The sequence below is a fragment of the Tachyglossus aculeatus genome, chromosome 23 (assembly GCF_015852505.1).
Source record: "Tachyglossus aculeatus isolate mTacAcu1 chromosome 23, mTacAcu1.pri, whole genome shotgun sequence".
Lineage (NCBI taxonomy): Eukaryota > Metazoa > Chordata > Mammalia > Monotremata > Tachyglossidae > Tachyglossus > Tachyglossus aculeatus.
In genome coordinates, this window is record NC_052088.1 from 27023259 (window position 1) to 27045552 (window position 22294).

The 22294-nt window shown below is 39.8% G+C and overlaps 1 protein-coding gene across 1 annotated transcript in view; it reads right to left on the bottom strand.

Annotated features, from left to right (window-relative positions):
* The window catches only part of KIAA0825 (KIAA0825 ortholog), a 330993-nt gene that overhangs the window by 231212 nt on the left and 77487 nt on the right, over positions 1-22294 (bottom strand). The window contains exons 11-14 of the mRNA XM_038765660.1: positions 20589-20739; positions 13988-14151; positions 9712-9894; positions 1376-1477 (exon numbers count right to left, since the gene is read on the bottom strand). Coding sequence (XP_038621588.1) covers positions 1376-1477; positions 9712-9894; positions 13988-14151; positions 20589-20739 — 600 coding nt within the window. The remainder of the gene's footprint in view (positions 1-1375; positions 1478-9711; positions 9895-13987; positions 14152-20588; positions 20740-22294) is intronic.

The following is a 22294-nucleotide window of genomic DNA, read 5'->3' on the forward strand; positions in this document are numbered from 1 at the left end:
TCACTGTCCTTAAAAGGAATGAAAGAACATTAATAGTTGACTAAAGGAAAACTCTAAAAGTTATATATTTTTTTGCCATGATGGTAGTAAAAAAATCAATTAATAGTATTTTATTTACTGAGCACCTATTGTGTGCAGTACACTGGCAGACAAAATCCTTATTCCTCTAAATCCTCACAAACTAAAGGTGGGGGTTGGGGAACAGATGCAAACTAATTTATATCTATCAGGAAGATGTGCTCAAAGTATATAAGTCAATACGTAGAAAAATGGTTTTTGAGGTGGTGAGCGCATGTGTGATTATATGATTCATTCATTCAATCATATTTATTGAGCATTTACTGTGTGCAGAGCACTGTATTAAGTGCTTGGGAGAGTACGATACAAAAATAACCAGATACATTCCCTGCCCAAAGGGAATGTATCATTTTGTTAAGAGGATATATTCCTTTTGTTAAGACGATATATTCTGGGAAGAAGAAAAATTAACCGGGGAAAGCATCCAGGAGAAGGATTTCAGAAGGGCTTTGAAAATGGGACAAGCTGAAACGTGGTGGATTTCAAGGAGGAGAAAGTAATGTAGGCTGAACGTTTGTTTTTGATTATTCACTACAGAGCTGAAATGATGTCTTAAATCAAACGCACCCGATTGTCGTGCACTGTGAGATCAATTTGAAATACAATTTTAAATCGACAGATAAAACAATCTGCACCATATAGAGGCAATGTCTGTGGTTAATACTACTACTACCACTAATAATGGTAACTGTGGTATTTGTTAAGTGCTTACTATGTGCCAAGCACTGTACTAAGCACTGGGGTGCATACAGGCAAATGGGGTTGGACACACAGTCCCTGTCCGACGAGGGGCTCACAGTCTCAATCCCCATTTTACAGATGATGTACCAAGGCACAGAGAAGTAAAGTAACTTGCCTAAGGCTGCACAGCAGACAACTGGTGGAGCCTGGATTAGAACCCATGACCTTCTGACTCCCGGTACATGTTCTATCTACTGTTCTATCAGGGAAGCAGCGTGGCTCAGTGGAAAGAGCACGGGCTTTGGAGTCAGAGGTCGTGGGTTCAAATCCCAGCTCCGCCACTTGTCAGCTGTGTGATGGGCAAGTCACTTCACTTCTCTCAGCCTCAGTTCCCTCATCTGTAAAATGGGGATGAAGACTGTGAGCCCCTCGTGGGACAACCTGATTACCTTGTACCTACCCCAGCGCTTAGAACAGTGCTTTGCACATAGTAAGCACTTAACAAATACCAACATTATTATTATTATTATTATTATTATTATTATTATTATTATTATTATTATTATTACTGTGCCACGCTGCTTCCCTGGTTAGTAGGAGATTTAGAGCTACTCACCTTAGTAAAGAAGGAAAGAAGTGGGCTATGGAAGAAAGCCAATGTAATGGCTCCTGAATATGTAGATCCGAAGTATGATCATCAAAGCCATTCTGAAACACCCTATTAATATATAAACAATTGGATATGCTAAATTAACTAATCAAGGTATTAACTGAACACTTCCTATGTGCAGAGCACTGTACTAAGCGCTTAGGAGAGTACAATACAACAGAATTAGCAGACACAATCGCTGCCCACAAAACTGAACAATATCTCTACAACAAACTGGCTGCAGAACTCACTCACTCACTCACTCACTCAATTGTATTTATTGAGCGCTTACTGTGTGCAGAGCACTGTACTAAGCACTTGGGAAGTACAAGTTGGCAACATATAGAGACGGTCCCTACCCAACAGCGGGCTCACAGAAGGGGGAGACAGACAACAAAACAAAACATATTAACAAAATAAAATAAATAGAATAAATATGTACCAGTAAAATAAATAAATAAATGGAGTAATAAATCTGTACAAACATATATACATATATACAGGTGCTGCGGGGAGGGGAAGGAGGTAAGGCGGGGGGATTTGATTTACCATGGAACACTCTGGAAAATACAAAATATTAGGCTCTCCTGTCTTCTAGAAGGATGGGGAACTGTGCAGACCTTAATACCCTCTCTGGTGGGAGAGGGATTGTGTGCACTGTTGAATGAGGAAGGGATTTGAACCTCAATGTCCCCACTTCTTTCTACCTTCCTGGAAGATGGACAGAGAGCACTCAGACAGCCTAGTTATCCATCTCTGAAGAGACAGGCGATGCACTACTCTTGATGGGGAGCTAAATTGCTCAAGGTGGGAATCCTCATAAGTGTATCCCTTTCAGTCTTTCACAGTCTGGGTTAACTGGAATATCTCTGCCACGTAACATTGATGGAAAGCAATTCTATTCTCTCCTTGTATTGTTGGTGGGGATAAGGGAGCGGGGTGGAAGAATATGCTCAGAGTTGCTTGACAAGACTTCATGTCCTCCCATCTCCCCATTCCTGAGAGTAGAAGAGACAGGAGGAGATGAGGTGCGATTCATTCATTTGATCATATTTATTGAGCACTTACTGTGTGCACAGCACTGTATTAAGCGCTTGGGAGAATACACTATAACAGACACATTCCCTGCCCACAACGAACTGCACTGATCTTATTTTATTACAGTAAAAGGAGACATTTTGTCATTCCTTCCTATTTTCCCACTCAATGTGGAAATCAGTGCATCATGTTATATACCCTCTGACCTTACGAAGTAGACATAGTTCTCTCAAAAATGAATTTCACCAAACTTGCTGAAAAGAATCCTAAAACACCTACAAAATATTGAATAAAAGCAACAGAAAACCCATCCTGAATCTGTCATATCCAAAGCTCATTTCCAGTTTTAATCAAATCACCTCCTCTCCATTACTGGATTTCCTTTTTCACACATATTCACTCATTCATTCAATCATATTTGTTGAGTGCTTATTGTGTGCAAAGCACTGTACTAAGCACTTGGGAGAGTACAATATAACAACATGTGACTGACTATTGGTTTGTGTTCTGTTACTGTTTATGGTCACCTTGCTATTTGGGACTTTGCACGTATGATGGAGTTTTAATTAGGATTAAAACACAAAAACCTAGCACATATGCCACTCTTTATTTTCAATTTTAACCAACACACCTTTTTTTGCGCTTGTAGGTTACTTACCAAGCGTACAAGAGCAAACAGGCAAAGCATCTCTGTATGGCCTTCAGAAGATGAAGCTGAAAAAAACTAGCTTCAGAGCCAAAACATATGACCAGAACATTTACTCTGTAATATTTTCTTATATACATATATATATCCAGGAAAATATTATATGCAGAGTCTGGTACACATCTTGGGCTTGGTATACATAATGATGACGATGGTATTTGTTAAGTGCTTACTCTGTGCCAGGCATTAGAGAGAAGAATGATTTACATCAATGAATATAAGCTTCTTTAATGAATCCAAGACTACTAGGGCCTGGGGAGTAACAGGACAGCAGGTAATGTCTGTTGATGTTTATGGATGGTCAAGAGTATTTTCTAAATTGACATTTGTTTAGCAGAGTACTTCAGAACTCCCTTAATATTAAGCAGGTGGCAGAAATGAGTTATGCAGTTTGGGACAGAAAGTGTCTTGGAAAATCTCAAAACTGACACGGAAACCTGCAATTGCTTTAAGGGGGCCTTTTGTCTGCTTTCGACTGCAGCTCCCAAGACAAAAAAACAACAGTGTGTTTACATAGAAAGGAGAACTTTTTCAGTGCCATAAGTTGTAAGATTGTCCAATTCTGGCAACCAAACTGAAGTGAGAATATTTGTGCCAGATACTGAAATTCTCCAATTCCTCTATGAGTTGCACAATAACACAGATGACAGAAAGATCACTTTGCCTCCAAGAATTCTCAAAAGCAGCAGGATTTGTTGGTCACTTAATTTCTCATCACCATCAACAATGGTACTTATTGAGTGCTTACTATGTATAGGGCACTGGACTAAGCACTTAGGAGAGTTCAATTTCTCAATGAGACCTCAAATTAATTCCACTTTTTGGAGAGTATGAAGGAGTAAAAACGCACCCCCCGAAGCCTAGTTCGCTAAGGTTGCCACAGCCTAAGATGCTTCCTTGTAGGGCTAGTAAGAAAAGGTGCTGTGAAAGAAAAAGAATTTTAAAATAAAATACAGTTGTAAAAACCGGAGCATTTTTTTTCTCTGCAAGGCACTATAGCATTTCTAGCTGGCCTGCTGTAATGTTTGCATTTTTCTACCTAAGCACATAATAGAGTGATAGAAAGGCGGTGCTACTCGGTTACACAAATTTGCTAGCTGTCATTAGTCAACACAGGGGAACTGTACCTGTTGCTGCTGGCTGCCCCTGGGCACTCTGCCACTCTACCCTCCTGACATATATATGCTCAGGCCACCCCACCTACTTTTTACACGGAAGCTCCTGAGGCTAGTTCCCGGAAAAACCAAAGCCACCATGAGGACTCCAGCCCTGAAACCCCCAATTCACCCAGATTATTTTTGAATTGTTCGGCCTTTCTCAACCTTACCCTTGTTTCTGTAGAAACAGCATGGCTTAGTGAATGGGAGTCACAAGGGCCTGCCACAGGTCTGCTTTATGACCTTGGGCAAGTCACTTCACTTCTCTGGGCCTCAATTACCTCATCTGCAAATTAGGGATTAAGACTGTGAGCCCCATGCAGGACAGGGACTAGTGTCCAACTTCATTAACTTGTATCTACCCCTTCCTTCCTCTCCCCCTCATTCCCCTCTCCATCCCCCCCATCTTACCTCCTTCCCTTCCCCACAGCACCTGTATATATGTATATATGTTTGTACATATTTATTACTCTATTTATTTATTTATTTTACTTGTACATATCTATTCTATTTATTTTATTTTGTTAGTATGTTTGGTTTTGTTCTCTGTCTCCCCCTTTTAGACTGTGAGCCCACTCTTGGGTAGGGACTGTCTCTATATGTTGCCAATTTGTACTACCCAAGCGCTTAGTACAGTGCTCTGCACATAGTAAGCGCTCAATAAATACGATTGATGATGATGATGATGATGTATGACCTTGGGCAAGTCACTTCACTTCTCTGGGCCTCAATTACCTCATCTGTAAATTAGGGATTAAGACTGTGAGCCCCATGCAGGACAGGGACTAGTGTCCAACTTCATTAACTTGTATCTACCCCGGTGCTTAGGACAGGGCTCGGCACACAGTAAGCACTTAACAAGTACCATAATTATAACAATGATTATTATTATTATTCACATCCGCTGTAAGGGTCCTTCAATGCTGCAGATCAACAGTCATGGGGCTCATGACTGTTAGAGAAGCAGCGTGGCTCAGTGGAAAGAGCCCGGGCTTTGGAGTCAGAGGTCATGGGCAAGTCACATGTCTGCTGTGTGACCTTGGGCAAGTCACTTCACTTCTCTGAGCCTCAGTTACCTCATCTGTAAAATGGGGATTAAGACTGTGAGCCCCACGTGGGACAACCTGATCACCTTGTATCCCCCTCAGCGCTTAGAACAGTGCTCTGCATATAGTAAGCACTTAACAAATGCCATTATTATTATTATTATTATGGGGCTGGTGTGGATTGGGGGGTAGGTCAAAGATAGCTACGGCCAGAAGTATCATTCACCCAATAACAACAATAATAATAATGATTGTGGTATGAGTGCTTACTGTGTGCAGACCACTATACTATGGGCTTGGGAGAGTATAATATAACAATGAGCTTACAGTCTAGGATCAGAGACAGCTGCCAGAGCATTACCCGTCTTTCCCTGCCCTAATCTCATCTTAATTGCCCGTGGTTTTGGGAATCTCAGGTGGCATGAGCTGGAATGTCTCGGGGGGGGGGGCGGGGGCAAGGACATCTTTCTTGATTAATGGAATGATGTAATATTCATTTACCTCACAGAGACCTTGAAGTGAGATGGTCCAGGAATTCATCTCGGCTATTTGAAAAAAGATGATTCCTGTAAAGGTACTGACCACTCCTATCTTAAATTCCAATGATCAATTTCTGCCCTTCTTTACTCCACTGAAACTGGTCTCGCTAAATCAATTTATTTAGTAGTATGGCAGGAGGATTATAAAGTTTTCCAGTATGACCTACCATGCTGACTTTTGAGGTGTACATCAGATCCACCGATAGAATTCTTGAACCTGCTGGCACTAAGATTTTCCAATTGTCTTAGGCTAGCTTTTCCACAACGTAAAAGCCCAAATATTTCAGAGTCTGACTTCCTACTGATATTTCAGGAGAACTATTTCAAAATGATATGAATTGGTTCCTTCATATTTTCATGTTCTGTCATCTTTCCCAACAGGCTGGCAGGGCTGAGAGAGTGTCAATGGTGCTACTCGACTTACTATTACTAGAATTAAATTCCTCTGCACAGATTCTTGGTACTGAGATAAAAGAACCAAGGCTCAGCTGCTTTTCTTGAGGAGAGATTACACCATAATTACAACTTTCCGCTTTTGCTTAAGATGTCGTCCGTCTTAGAAATTGTTACTAGGTTCCTTGGAAATTTGAGATTTTCCTTTTTTTACAAAAGCTATAAACTGGGTTTTGGATCCTCTTTTCTCAAACCCAGGGTAAACTCTAAAATAACTGATTTTTTTTAACTGTTGCTACTCAAGTGCTACAAGTTATAAGCATTTTGGAAATACCCTTAGTGGATCACATTTGAGTGTTTCCCTGGAGGTAAACCTAAAGTATCTTCCTGTATAATATTCTCATAATACTAGGTGGTCAAAGATCTACAAAAGGGAGAGTTAAAAAACAGCACACCTTTTCCAAAACGGTTTTATTTATTTATTTTTAGGAAATTAATTTAAAAACCACATATTCCTGCTCTGGGACTTGGCGGTCTATACCGAACTCAGAGGGAAAATATATTTAGCTTGGCTACATGGCTACAACTACATGGGCTAAAACCAGTCACCTTCCCCTAAAACAACTGGTGAAAAACATGCTACTACAATTGGAAATTTCACAGAGATTTTGCAAAAATAGTCATGTCTACTTCTGATGTGTCCCACCTATCCCACATACCTAAGTGCTAAGAACAAGTAACATGAGATGCTGTCACGCTTCTCTTCTAAAACGCAAGTACTATATCATAATGAACTCACAGTCATTCATTCATTCAATTGTATTTATTGAGCGCTTACTGTGCGCAGAGCACTGTACTAAGTGCTTGGGAAGTACAAGTCGGCAACATATAGAGACAGTCCCAACCCAACAACAGGCTCACAGTCTAGAAGGGGGTGACAGACAACAAAACAAAACATGTAGACAGGTGTCAAAATTGTCAGAACAAATATTCCGAACTAAAGGCAAAATATGCCAGTTAGCAAACTTTTGAGATTTAACCGGGTTCAGTTGGGTTTTAAGAGCTGAAGTTCACATCTCTTTGATCACTTTCTGGCAGGCTGGCATTATGGGGAGACTAAATCACAGAGCGCTTCCAGTAGCCACACCTCCCCAGTCAGGGAAGCAGCATTAATAATAATAAAATAATAATAATAATAATAATAATGGTATTTGTTAAGCGCTTACTATGTGCAAATCATTCAATCTGGCATACTCCTGACCAATCAGATGGCCCACTCACATATGAAAAATTTTATGGGGAAAAGAAGATTGAATGACTCAAACTAATGCTTTTCAATCTTTTCAATATTAAACTGTGACAAAATGCACTATTAGAAAAATTTTCTTATTGTCAGTTAACGAGGCATATTTTTTAGGACCATTAAAGAATAAATGGATTCTGAAAAAAACTCAAACTGATATTAATTGGGCCCCTTTTGCAGCCTTTGCCATTGTGTTAAACTATCAGTAATCTTACCTACTTTACAGTTTGAAGTTGGAGAGTGGGTTTGAAGTTCACAGCACAGTGAAAAGTCAGAGAGTTGAGAGCTTTATACATTTTCCGAATGAACAATAATGAAAAGCATTCTTCTTTGATAATCGTTACTCAAATGAACACCTCGGAGTTTAAATTTTTCTATTAATCTGTGATAAACCATGAAATTCAATACTTTTTACCGTGACCAATCCATGAAATTTGTTTACTTTGTTCATGGATTTTCACAGGCTCTTATTTTAGATTAAATGAGCCACTGGGCTGCAAGCAGGGCAATTTTTTGATCTAAAGAAAATCAGCTTAGTTTACAAGGATTTATTTTAGGTCTAGGATCTTGTGATGGCAAAACATTATATATAAAGCCCTAAATTCAGGGCAATTTCTCTCACTGTTTTTCGCCCTTTCTGAAAGATTTCTGCCATTTCCTCAAGTGCTATTCAACCCAAAGGTTGTCAGACGGAGCAGTCTTCATATTGTTTGCCGCTCTAAAGCCAGATATTCAGCCAAAAGCCAAGGGAAATTACCCTGGCCCTCTCTAGAACAAAACGCTGTGCACATTAACGTTTCCCTAAAATTACCAAATGTGTTGCTCTTCCTAATAAACTTTAAAAGCAATTAGACACGAGATTGTAAACTCATTAGACTGTAAAGTAATTGAAGGCATCAGCCCTATTTTCCACCTCCATTGCACTTTCCCAAGCACCATGACCCAGCAGGCAGTTGCCTTGGTAGCTGATGAGATCTTCACTACCCACACTAGCCAATTCTTTTTCTGGATTCCAGCTGGGCTTTTCTACCTTGCGGTTCTTTGGTCAGAATCTTCCCCTCTGATGACATGACCCAGAAGGCATTCTCTTATTTGCAGAGCCGAGACACCCCGGCCTGTTGATTCCCAAAGCTATTCTTTCCCTACTGAACTATCAGAAAGGTTCGCATCATAATTCACAGCCCTTAGCTGATCCCGGCTCCGCCACTTGTCAGCTCTGTGACTTTGGGCAAGACACTTAACTTCTCTGTGCCTCAGTTCCCTCATCTGCAAAATGGGGATTAAGACTGTGAGCCCCACGTGGGACAACCTGATCACCTTGTATTCCCCCCCGCAGCGCTTAGAACAGTGCTTCGCACATAGCGCTTAACCAACACCATCATCATCATCATCAATGCTCAGATACGTAAAACTGTTTCTTCTGACATTGCCCAGTATCCAGATGGATGTGCAGAGTCGGAAGAACACTCCTTAATTCCCCAGCACAATTCTTTGCAAAAGCCGTGTTAAAAAGACATTTGGAAGAACTGTTTGAATTTAGTCAAATCAACTGGAATTCCCAAGTGTTTTCCCACCCCTCCACTTGAGAGGGAAGGGGGAAGAAAAAGGAGAATTAAGGAAAATAATATCCTTATTTACCCTGCTCAGCAAATTAAAAAAAAAATTATTGCTACCAGTTCATGACAACAGTTCCTTCCCCTACCTCCAAGGACTCACTCCTACTCCAGACTTCCAGGTTCTAAATATCAAACATTCTATTTTATACTGTAATTGAATGAGGGTGCCACAACAGGCAACCTTTCAATGAAATCATATTAAGAAATCTATTTTACTTAGTTTGTTGTCAGAGTCACTGCTTTCCTTACTAAAATGAAAAAGCAGAAAGCACAGAGCAAAGGAAACATGATATTTTTTCATTTCACTCTACTTACTAGATCTACTTGCTCTGTTAACTATGAAAATATCTGCAGTAACTATAACCATTTTGTCATATAATTTTGTCATCTAATTCTGCCATATTTTGTGATTTAACAACTGAAATAAAAATATTGAAACATATAATAATGCCTATAACGTCTTTGGTCACTTGTTTTAAATATTAAAATGTGACACTGTACTTACTCATATAATTTTGTTAAGGGTGATGTTAAGATAACCAGAGTAGTAAAAAGGTTGTTGCAGTGAGTGTGGATTTTAATTATATCATCATCTGTATCTTCATCAGGATTCAGAAGTTCCCGTGATGAACTACAAACCGACCACAACATACTTTCTGTGCATATAAGGATTGCCGTGACATCAAATCTGCAACAAAAATGAGAATATTATGTGAAATCAAGTTAGCTTGGAGGGCTAAATCAGCTGCTTGCCTTTATAAAATCTGAACAACCCATATGCCTGTATCAATGGGCAAAAGTGGGCAAGATGTGGCATCTCTTGGAATGTGAGGATCACTCATTCATTCAATCATATTTATTGAGTGCTCACTGTGTACGGAGATTCAAAGATGACTCCAGCATTTCCTGCTCAGTAGTGTCAGTGGAGAAAGCTTAGGAGCACTGAATTTCCCATTTTTATTTGCAATTAACAGAAATTAACAATTAACAAGCACTTCAGGCCAAGAAGTTTCAAAAAGAAGGTCACGAGAACCTGGATTACGGTGAAAGGCCAAAAGGATAACCATGTTCATTCATTCATTCAATCTTATTTATTGAGTGCTTACTGTGTGCAGAGCACTGCACTAAGGGCTTGGGAGAGTACGATACAACAAATGAAATCATGGAAACAGATAATGCTTTCCAGTGTCTTGGTGTAAAGAAAGGAAGGACATATGACACATATGACACATTCCCCCTTTAGAATATGAGCCCACTGTTAGGTAGGGACTGGCTCTATATGTTGCCAACTTGTACTTCCCAAGCGCTTAGTACAGTGCTCTGCACACAGTAAGCCCTCAATAAATACGATTGATTGATGAGGGACATGCCAGAGGGTCAAGTGACAGGGCCCACAATTACTAAATTATGAACGGACACTTTCAAAGAGGATGCAGAAAGGCCAGTTAAAAGGGTTAGAACTTTTGGAAATCACAGATACAGTTGTCAAGCACTCAGTGCAGTCATCTGCACACAGTGAGTGCTCAATAAATAGGATAGATTGATTGATTTGTGAAAAATGAAACAGTCTACAAACTTTACAACTTTGTTACATGATGGTGAGTTTTATGAAAAATTAATTCATTCAGTACTATTTACTAAGCTCCTCTTGTATGTGGAGCACTGAATTAAGTACTTTGGAGAGTAGAACAGAAGAAGGTGTCTCAAGAATACATGCATATCACCCTACATATTCAAAGTGGAAACCACAGACTGTGAAATTCACCTGAGGGCAGGTTTGGCAGAAAATATATGAATAATATATCTATATAAATATAGATATATCAATTATATATATATATATAAGTTTCTCTATATAAGTATATATACTTATATATACACACCTACATAAGTATATAGGTATATAGAGAGTGAGAGAGAGCGATTGAGGAAGAGTTGTCCTTCACATTCAAAGACACCATTGACAGTGAAATTCAACTATGTGTGCAGATATAGCTGAAAGGCCAATGTGGTACCCACATTCCCGGTTTCAGTGTACATACAAAAAGATTGTCCCTTGTGCCATTATGTTTGATGCTTGTATCATCTGGCACCATTTTCTTATTTTGCCTTCTCGTCTCTCATTTCTTTCATTCATTCATTCAATCATATTTATTGAGCGCTTACTGTGTGCAGAGCACTGTACCAAGTGTTGGGGAAGTACAAGTCGGCAACATATAGAGATGGTCCCTACCCAACAACGGGCTCACAGTCTAGAAGTGGGAGACAGACAATAAAACAAAACATGTAGACAGGGGTCAAAATCAAAAAATCAAAAAATCAAAATCAAAGTCAAAAGTTTCTTATGGAACTGTTCTTCCTTTTTTGATGGCAGTATAACCTACAGGTGGGGGCCTATTAAGATTGGGTAACCATGCTCAACCACTGCAGGAGAGCACATGCCAGAAACCCCAACCCCCACACAGTCAAGAACTGAGTCACAAATGGGTCTTTTGGAAATAAGAATTAAGAAATCTAAAGCCTGTAAACTGAAAGCTCTCTGTTGGCAGAGTTTGCATCTGCCGGCTTTATTGTATAGTACTTTCCCAAGCACTTAGTAGAGTTCCCTGCACATGGTAAGTGTTCAAAATAAATTACTACTCTTCTTGTTAAGCCAATGGTATGGATCAAGCACTGTTCCAAGTGCTGGGGTAGACACAGGTTAATCAGGTTGGACTCAGGCCCTATCCCACATGGGACTCACAGTCCTAGCAGGACGGAGAACATGTCTTAAATCCTCTTTACAGATGAAGAAACTGAAGCAAGGAAAAGTTAAGTGACTTGCCCAAGGTCACACAGCAAACAACTGGCAGGGGCAGGATTAGAACCCAGTTCCTCTGACTTCCAGCCCCATGCTCCTAGGCCTCTAGGCCACATGGCTCGCCTAAAGACTAGGGACTGCTGACGGTACTTGGATCGGCTGCCCTCAGGGCCATTGGAAAACCCAGACGTGAAGAATATATTTACCACCTTTAGAGCCCTGGAAGCAGGCTGCCCTATGGTTTGTAACTGTAACTATGGACTGTTTAATTGGAGAAGTGGCACATTTGAGTAATGCTATTTCCAAAATTCAGTCCTTCACTTGTTTCGATCTGTTATTTTCCTTAGTCAACTCTCTCCCACCTACTTCATCGAGCTAATCTCCTAATACAACCCAGTGTGCACACTTCGCTCCACTAACGCCAACCTACTCCCTATATCCTCCATACCTCATTCTCGCCTGTCCCGCCATCGACCCCCGGCCCACGTCATCCCCCGGGCCTGGAATGCCCCCAATCCCTCTGCCCATCCGCCAAGCTAGCTCTCTTCCTCCCTTCAAGGCCCTGCTGAGAGCTCACCTCCTCCAGGAGGCCTTCCCAGACTGAGCCCCTTCCTTCCTCTCCCCCTCGTCCCCCCTCCATCCCCCCTTCTTACCTCCTTCCCTTCCCCACAGCACCTGTATACATGTATATATGTTTGTACATATTTATTACTCTATTTATTTATTTATTCATTTATTTTACTTGTACATATCTATTCTATTTATTTTATTTTGTTAGTATGTTTGGTTTTGTTCTCTGTCTTCCCCTTTTAGACTGTGAGCCCACTGTTGGGTAGGGACTGTCTCTATATGTTGCCAATTTGTACTTCCCAAGCGCTTAGTACAGTGCTCTGCACATAGTAACCGCTCAATAAATATGATTGATGATGATGATGATATCTTGATCTCGTCTAGCTCACGGTTGACCCCTTGTCCATGTTCTCCCTCTGGCCTCCCTCTCCCTTCATACCTGACAGACCACTACTCTCTCTACCTTCAAATCCTGCCTAAAATCACATGTACTCCAAGAGGCCTTCCCTGACTAAGCCCTCTTTCCCTTAGTCAATCAATCAATCAATCAATAAAAGGAATTTATTGAGTGCTTACTGTATGCAGATCACTGTACTAAGCTCTTGGGAGAGAACAATATAACAGTCCAACTCCAACCTTGTATGGAGTTTTCCATTTATTCTTCAGTTTACAATTAAAAAGAATCTTGATCAGTAATTTAAACCATCTTGTAAAAAATAACATATTTGTGAACGCTGTACAGGAGCTAAATGTCCTGCAAATTGCAGCAGGTCATGTAAGGAAACGATCAGGAAATGACTTTCCTGCTTGAAAAAAGGCTACCGTAATATATGTAACAATTCCAGAAGGCACTAGAAAATATAGGCACAGAAGAAAATAGGTCAGTTCGTCTTCTGAAGACGAAGAACTTGCAAAAATCTCTGCTCCAAAGGACTAGCGTTCCCCAGGATATTAAAATCAAAGATGAATTCCAAAATTTCAACCTCAGTTGGTACTTACTCAATTCCCAGAATCTAATCTTTAATGCTGTTCCTCATTTCATATCCAAATACTGTTATGCCTGCTTTATTTTGGGGCACTAAGTTGAATGGGCCTTTTTGGGGCACTAAGTTGAATGGGCCTTTTTAAATAATCAATAAAAGTAAAGAAATTAAGAAAGAAAAGTAAGAGGTATGAGGGCAAAGAGTATCTTCACAGAAAATTCCTTTCATTGAGCTAAATAAATATATTTAAAGCGTCAAGGCACTGGGGATCAGTTCCACTCTTTTTTTTTTTTTTACTAAAATTATCTTCTAGGAATTATAAAAATTACAAATGTATACACATTTGACATATGAATCAGAATTAAATGGTACAGAATCTGAAATTATGAACGATTTAATCTTTTGAAAATAAAGCTCTTGGCGATTACCTGATCTGTGGGGTTCTTTCATAACTAGGATTGGCCTGAGCGTATCTGCAGGCCAGCAGTTCCAAAGATTGCTCCAGCACTTCTATTAGAATCTCCTGGGCTTTCTTGGGGGGTAGAAGCGTCCACAGATCGTGATGGAGTGCACAGCAGAAATAATGCCACATCTGGATAGAGAATGAGCATCTTTCCCCCTGGCAAAACCACCACACATTAAACAATAGAATCACATCTTCCCAAATGTAAGCTTGGTTCCTGTGAATCTAATTAGTTCAGGCTGAAAGGAAATAGCTGAAGAGTTTGAGACACAAGATGACCAAGAAAGATTCTTGACAAGATGTAAAACATCTTTATTGACAAAGAAACACATGTTCTGTTTCAATTACAAAACCAAATATCCTATCGCGAAGCCAAACCACAAGCATTTAACCTACCATATCCTTAATTAACCTACTCCTGACCCATGGTTTAAAACTTATTTTAAAACTTACCTGCTTTGTAGTTGCTTAATTAGGTAGGCTAATATAAGATAACCGTCCTCTCTTTCAAAATGCAAGTGGAGTGATTTAAATGGTTTAAATACGTAAATTTCTCTGGAACTATTTTTTATCATTGACAAAACTGTACTGATGTTTAGGATTGGAAAATTTTGATGAAAAGGCAGGGGTAAGAAAATGCAACTGCATTCTTATAACTATGCATGCAATTAGGAGGATTGGAAAACTTAAAAAATACAGTGAGCTTGTTCACCTATGATGTTTTAATAGCAATACCAGAAACAAAAAACCCTATAGTAGTATGATTTACAAGGCTTTGTAAACTCTAGGCAGATGTTATTATTATTACTTAGCATTTATAATGCATTTTATACTTTCAGTGGGGCCAGATTTTCATTCCTTTCCACACCTCTGCAGATCTCTTCCATGGACTGCAAAGGGAGTCCAGTACCCAGCAAGTGCTCCATGGAAACAGAGAAGAGAGGATATGGCCCCGAGGGCTTTTCAACCATCAATTAGTTAACGCAGTCTCTTTGAGAGATGTTAGCAGGCTGGCCTCAATTTCTTCAAATCACATCACAAAATTACGATGTATAAAAAATTGGGAAAAGAGCCTTTTCTTCTCATAATGGCCTGAAACTTAAAATATCATTAAAAAAACCGGACAGCTTTACAACCATTTTTTGTAAATGCACTACTCTCTAGCTCACATACTCTCTTTTGTTCGTGGCTTTATACTCCTGAATTACCTTTGGCAAATTGTGACCTCAGGAGTTGAAAGCTTCATATAGTAATAATAATGATGATGGTATTTGTTAAGCGCTTACTATGTGCAAAGCGCTGTTCTAAGCGCTGGATGAGCAGAGTCTACTAAAACGTTTGCATATCTTAAATAATTAGGATCAAACCAACTTTGGATAGCCAAAATTTAGGATAATGAAGAGAACGGATGGGTATCTGTTCTGTTTCTAAACCCACAGGAGAGATTCAGGATCTCCAGCCAGAATCTGGGTCTATAAGCGTAAAAATGTATTATTGAAAATTCATTTAGTGATAGTGAGTTTATTCTTTCTAAAGCTTGTTTGGAAAGCATTTCTGTTACTGAAATCACTTGCACTCACTGAATCATTTGTTTAGTGAATTTCAAGGAATCTTGAAACTATTATTATTTTTTTGGAAGGGATTCTTTATGCAGAAAATTGCCAACAAATCCAAAGCAAATGCATCTATATCCAATGGTCTCTACTCTATCATAACCTTCTACAAACCCCTCCAACTCTCTGAACCACCCTCTTCTCCTTGGAACATTATCCAACCTTGGTTCTCTGACACTGTCCTCTCCTTGTTCACTTCATCACTCCAGCTGCTCTTTCTCGGTCTCTTTTGTAGGTTCCTCCTCTGCCTCCCACCTCCTAACTGTGGGAGCCCCTCAAGGCTCAGTTTTGGATCCCCTTCTATTCTTCGCTCCCAAAGCTTCAAATACCATCTGAACACAGATGATTCCCAAATCTATCTCTTCTGTCCTGTCCTTTCATTCTCTGCGATGTCACAATTTGTCCTGCCTTCAGGACATCTCTACTTGGGTGTGCCGCTGATACCTCAAACTTTCCATAATCAAAACACAACTCTTCATCTTTCCAACCAAATCTTGTCCTCCCCCTGTTAACACTACTATCCCCTCTGGATCACAACCTCGGCGTTATCCTTGACTCATTTCTCTCATTCAGCATGGTCTATTCTATTTATTTTATTTTATTTTGTTAGTATGTTTGGTTTTGTTCTCTGTCTCCCCCTTTTAGACTGTGAGCCCACTGTTGGGTAGGGACTGTCTCTATATGTTGCCAACTTGTACTTCCCAACCGCTTAGTACAGTGCTCTGCACACAGTAAGCGCTCAATAAATACGATTGATGATGACGATGATGGTGTAGTGAATACAGCATGGGCCTGGGAGTGGGTTCTAATCCCGGCTCTGCAATTTGTCTGCTGTGTGACCCTGGGTAAGTCACTTCATTTCTCTGTGTCTGTTTCCTCATCTATAAAATGGGGATTAACAGTGAGCCCCATATGGGACAGAGACTGTGTCCAACCTGATTTGCTTCTATCTACCCAGTGCCCGGCACACAGTAAGTGCTCAACAAATATCAGAATTATGATTATTATTATTGTTGTTCAAGCTATTCAATCTGTCACCAAATCCATCCATTTCTTCTCTATCCAAACTAATACTATAATGACCCAAACACTTACCATAACCTACCTTGACTACTGCATCAGCATACATATAAGGATCTGTAAGCCTGAAGCACTTGTTAAGCACCCCACAGCACTTACATACATACCCGTAATTTATTTTCATTTTTATCTCTCCCTCTAAACTCTTGTGAGCAAGAAATGCACATGGCATCTATGTAGTATTGTACTCTCCCAAGCGTTGAGTACAGTTCTCAGCACAGAGTATGCCTCAATAAACACCACTGATTGACTGTTTAGGAGTCAGGGCTTGAAGTGATGGAATACAAAACAATACAACTGCTCCAAAATATTTCCAGTATATATCCTTAACTTCAGTTTGTTTCCAAAATATAAATGAACGTGTTCCTTAATCTCCACAAACCTGTAAATAGCATTAACAGTTATGTCCTTAAAAACTTCTTGGCTTTTTAGTTTCCTATAATAAACTGTCACTGCTGTGTTAGTTTTGTGCAATCCTATAAATTTTTACTACTTCCTGCTTACTTCAAATGATGATAACCTTCTTAACAAGCCTTTTCAAAATGTATGCCACTATAACAGAAGCAAGAGTGGTTTCATTAAAGACCCAAATGCGATTCAAAATTTTTTTCTGACCTGCGTCTCTATTTGTCGTCATTTCAAAAAAAATATTCTACGGGTAAACATCTGTTATTTTTGCAGACTCAGTAGAATATAAACAGATGTGTGCTTTTATTTAGATTATATATCAGGAGACAAGCAGCTGGGCTTTATTACATAAGCCACTCAATACTATCTTTGAACAGACAATTCTTTATTCTTTGACTATTGGAAAACAAGTTCCCCAAATTGCAGCAGATGTCAGCTCTCCTCAAAGCTTGGTTTTAAAATGTAATCTGAACCCCTGCTGTACCACCAAACCAGCTCTCCAGGGCATTTCATTAGTGAGGTACCAACCCCTTCAACTTTCGCACCAGGGCAGTTTAGAAACTAAATGTTTTAGGGTCGTAACGCGCTGAGGATTCAACTGCCGTCCCACCAAAATGGGCAGACACCACTCTGTCGCTTGTAAATTCATTTAGACCCCTGTACATGGAGATGTACAGGTACATCTCCATCCCCGTACATGGACAGCCCTGTACATGGAGAGAAGCAGCGTGGCTCAGTGGAAAGAGCCCGGGCTTTGGAGTCAGAGGTCATGGGTTCAAACCCCAGCTCTGCCAATTTTTTTCTTTTAATGTCATTTATTAAGCGCTTACTATGTGGCCTGAAACTTAAAATATCATTTAAAAAACCAGACACTGATCTAAGCACTGGGGAGGTTACAAGGTGATCAGGTTGTCCCACAGGGGGCTCACGGCCTTGATCCCCATTTTACAGATGAGGCAACTGAGTCCCAGAGAAGTGAAATGACTTGCCCAAAGTCACAGAGCTGACAATTCGTGGAGCTGGGATTTGAACCCATGACCTCTGACTCCAAAGCCTGTGCTCTTTCCACTGAGCCACGCTGCTTCTCTAATTGTCAGCTGTGTGACTTTGGGTAAGTCACTTCACTTCTCTAAGCCTCAGTGAACTCATCTGTAAAATGGGGATTAAGACTGTGAACCCCCCATGGAACAACCTCATCACCTTGTAACCTCCTCAGTGCTTAGAACAGTGCTTTGAACATAGTAAGCGCTTAATAAATGCCATCATTATTATTATTATGTGTTCTTGGTGATTATGCTATCTCTCTTTCTTGCCAAACACCCTCATAGACAGTTCACTGCTTCTGTTTAACCCATCAGTTGGAATGGTAAGGGAAGTTAAGTGAGAGTGGAGCCAAGGCAGATACTCCAGCTGCCAAAACATTTGAAAACTGGTGCTATTTTTAGGTTTTTATTTGCAGTTTTTCAAAAAATCAGTATCACTTTTATTTCTCACAGCAGTGATAACTACGCACTAACTCTGCAATTAAACTGCAACCACTGACCATGTAAGTATATGGAAGCTTACCGCACCATGTAATCACGGAGTAACTGTCTTGGTAATTCTGTCTTCTAAACTAGAGCCTTGTCATAAGATATAAAAGCTGCAAGTTACATGGTAATTTGATTTCTTCTATGTGGTAACTTCGGTAATGATCCCAAGTTACATATAAAAAACACACTCATTGTTACTGTAAATGGATAGTACATGCCTAATTTCCATTTAATAATAATGAATCGCCTAGTCTGAGTTGAGGGATCAGGGTGCCAGCCAGATATTTCAGCAGAAACCTGTGGTACGCGCTAAAAGCACTAACATGTGTGCCAGAACTGAAAAATGTGCCCTCTGACACATTTCACACCTAAAAAATGTATTTTACTTGATCAAATGCAAACCTGAGAACTCTGATTGTGGTTAGTCCTAAGAAAGAAGGGCCACTAACCTCATTTTCATTCATTCATTCATTCATTCAATCGTATTTATTGAGCGCTTACTGTGTGCAGAGCACTGGACTAAGCGCTTGGGAAGTACAAGTTGGCAACATATAGAGATGGTCCCTACCCAATAGTGGGCTCACAGTCTAGAAGGGGGAGACAGACAACAAAACAAAACATATTAGCAAAATAAAATAATTAGAACAGTAAATATGTACAAATATTTTCCTTGTAGGCTATTAGCCTGCCCTATGTTAGCTCCATCCAGGTACGCGTCCTGACTTCCCTCCCCTATCTTTGCTGTTCTCTGGAACATGGGGGATAATAATAAAAATAATAACTGTGGCATTTGTTCATTACTTTTATGTGGCAAGCACTGCATTAAGCACTGGTGTGGAAACAAGATAATGAGGTAAAACACAGTTCTTATCCCTCACGGATCTCACAGCCTAAGGATGTTCTGTGAAAATGAGGTTACATTCATGGTGAAGTCACAAAGAAGAAGAACAAGAATTTGACAGAACAGGGATGGCATGGCTTGTTAAAGGTTTCCACTTGCTATCCAGTTCTATATTTTGGGGATGACCGAGGATCCCGAAGTAAATTATTTGTGGTCCAAAAATGGAAACTTCAGATGCCTTCCCTTCCCAGTCGGCCAAGGAAAGGCCAGGCTTGCCGTAGTTCCCTAATGTTATTTACGGCAACTGACTAAAGGTAAAATCACAAATTTCAGTCTGGAGAAAAAGGTGATTTGGAATACCTAATGATACTTTGCTTAACTGATGAATTTTGAATTATTTTGATTGTTTCATTATTAAGAAATTATAAATGTTTTAGCCATTCCTGAAATCAAGGAATTTTCCAACACTGTCATCCATGTATGCAATCAATGGGACTCTTCTTAGGATGGGGAAAACAAAGAAATACTGATAATGAACTATTTTTATGGGCTCCTACCGGGTGTAACTGCTCTGGTAGAGCTTAATTTCAGGACAGAGTTGGGATTTTAAACTTTAGACTCAAGGAAACTAGTACGTTGTTGATGTCCAGATGTGTTATTTGCAACTTCCAATGATAAAGGAAAATAGAAGAGAAAGAAGATACTTAATAATAGGTACTTATCAAATGCAGATGTGTTGAAAGGGAAATAATGAAAGAAAAATGCAGTTCTTCCTACAATCATTTCCTTTGAGAAAACAAGTGCTGCACTGTTCTGGTTTTGTTATCTTTTTTCAGCATTTCTACGTTTCATCACTTCCCTCTTTGGTATATATTTTAACTGCAATATCAAGTTAGCCTCATGTCCAATTTTTGAGCAGTACGAGAAATGAGTTCTACCTAAATGGTTTGTCAGGTGTACCAAAAAGAGTAGGACTCAGATAGCCCATGTTGGCAAATAGGACGGATCTTATGTTTCTAATTGGTCAGAAAGCAGGTAGGCAGTAAAGCACACTTGTGTAAAAAGGGAGGGATAGTAAACTTAACCTCACACCTCATAAAAAGCTTTGTAGTCATCCCAGCGGTGGCTCTCACCATCCTGTAAAATGCTTGTTGCACAAACTCTGACGCAGTAGTCAGTAACTTGAAACTGGAGAGCGCTGATGAATTCCTGATATCGCCGGACAGGCCCTGGGAATAGGGGTCTGTTCAGAGGGAATGATCAAAGAGACGGAGATTTAAGGCCTGTGCAGTAGGAGGTAACAATCTCCAGTACTACAAATGGTTTTGATTATTAGATATCAATCATTCGTTTCCTCCCGGTACGCCAGTCTGAGCTCGCATTCACTTTCAAACAACAACCAGAAAAGTTGGTCTTTGTTTTGCAAGTTCTTTGAAAACGTACATCTGCAATCCTGCAATATGTACTTCGGCTTTAGACAAACTGCATTGTCAGTATGTCATTCATAAATAAAAGTATTCTTCGCAAGCCTATTATTAGTGATCAGTACATTATTTAGGCATTCAACTGTCACTGTTGGTAGAGGAAAAACATGTACTTGTCAGCAGTAACTTTTATACAGCTATCATATGTCCCCCAAGCATACTCTTTTTATTTAAAAAAAATGGAATTATGGAGACATCAATTATCTCATGAACTGTTTTCAAATATTCCACCAAAATACGTGATTTGGGGCACATTCTGTTTAAAAATTCAAGCACACATCACGCTGTATGACTCACTGAAAATTTAAAGAAATAGTAGCAACTTACGGTACCAAACAAAAACTATTCTAGTGATTAGTTTGCCACTCTTCAGCTATCTAAATAGTATCCTTCATATTCAAAGATAACATTGATACTAGTGTTAATCAATGGTATTTATTGAGCACTCACTATGGGCACTGCACTGGAGCACAACGGAATTAGCAGACATGTACCCTGCCCACAATGAGCTTAAAGTCTAGAGTTTGAGACAGACCTTTCTATAGATAATTCATAATATATCATTTGTTCTAATAGAATACCTGCTTAATTAAAACTATATTTGTATGTAGCTGGTACAATCTGTAGATTCACTTCATTCAGTCATATTTATTGAGTGCTTACTGTGTGCAGAGCACCGTGCTAAGCACTTAGAAAGTACAATATATTAATAGAGACAATCCCTGCCCACAATGGGCTTACAGTCTAAAGAAGAACAAGTACTCATAAAAGCCTAGTTAGCAGGTTCTTCCTTGAACATGAAGGCAATGAGCCTATTTCTCCTTTCCCTCTTGCCTCTCTCTCCAGTTCCATGGGTGAGACAAAAATGGATGGTCACTAATGGACTATGAATGTATGGATTTAGCAGAGGAAAGAATGCATCCCACTTCTGAGCTCAGCAAAAGGACTCTGCACAAAAATTTCTTCTTGTGGGCAAGTTGAGATGTTGGACAGCAAGCAAATGAAAACTGATGAAGAGGGAGTAACGTAGTGGCCGCATGCGCGACTCTAAATTGGGTAGCAATTCTCCAGCTGAAGCTCTTCGAATGGACAATAAGGATGGAGGCAGAGAACGGGGTTGTCTGATCCTCTCTTGCTCTTAAGAATGCAATGCTATATGTTCTGTTTTGTTGTCTGTCTCCCCCTTCTAGACTGTGAACCCGTTGTTGGGCAGGGGCCGTCTCTATATGTTGCCAAATTGTACTTCCCAAGCGCTTAGTACAGTGCTCTGCACACAATAATCGCTCAATAAATACGATCAAATGAATGAAAGAA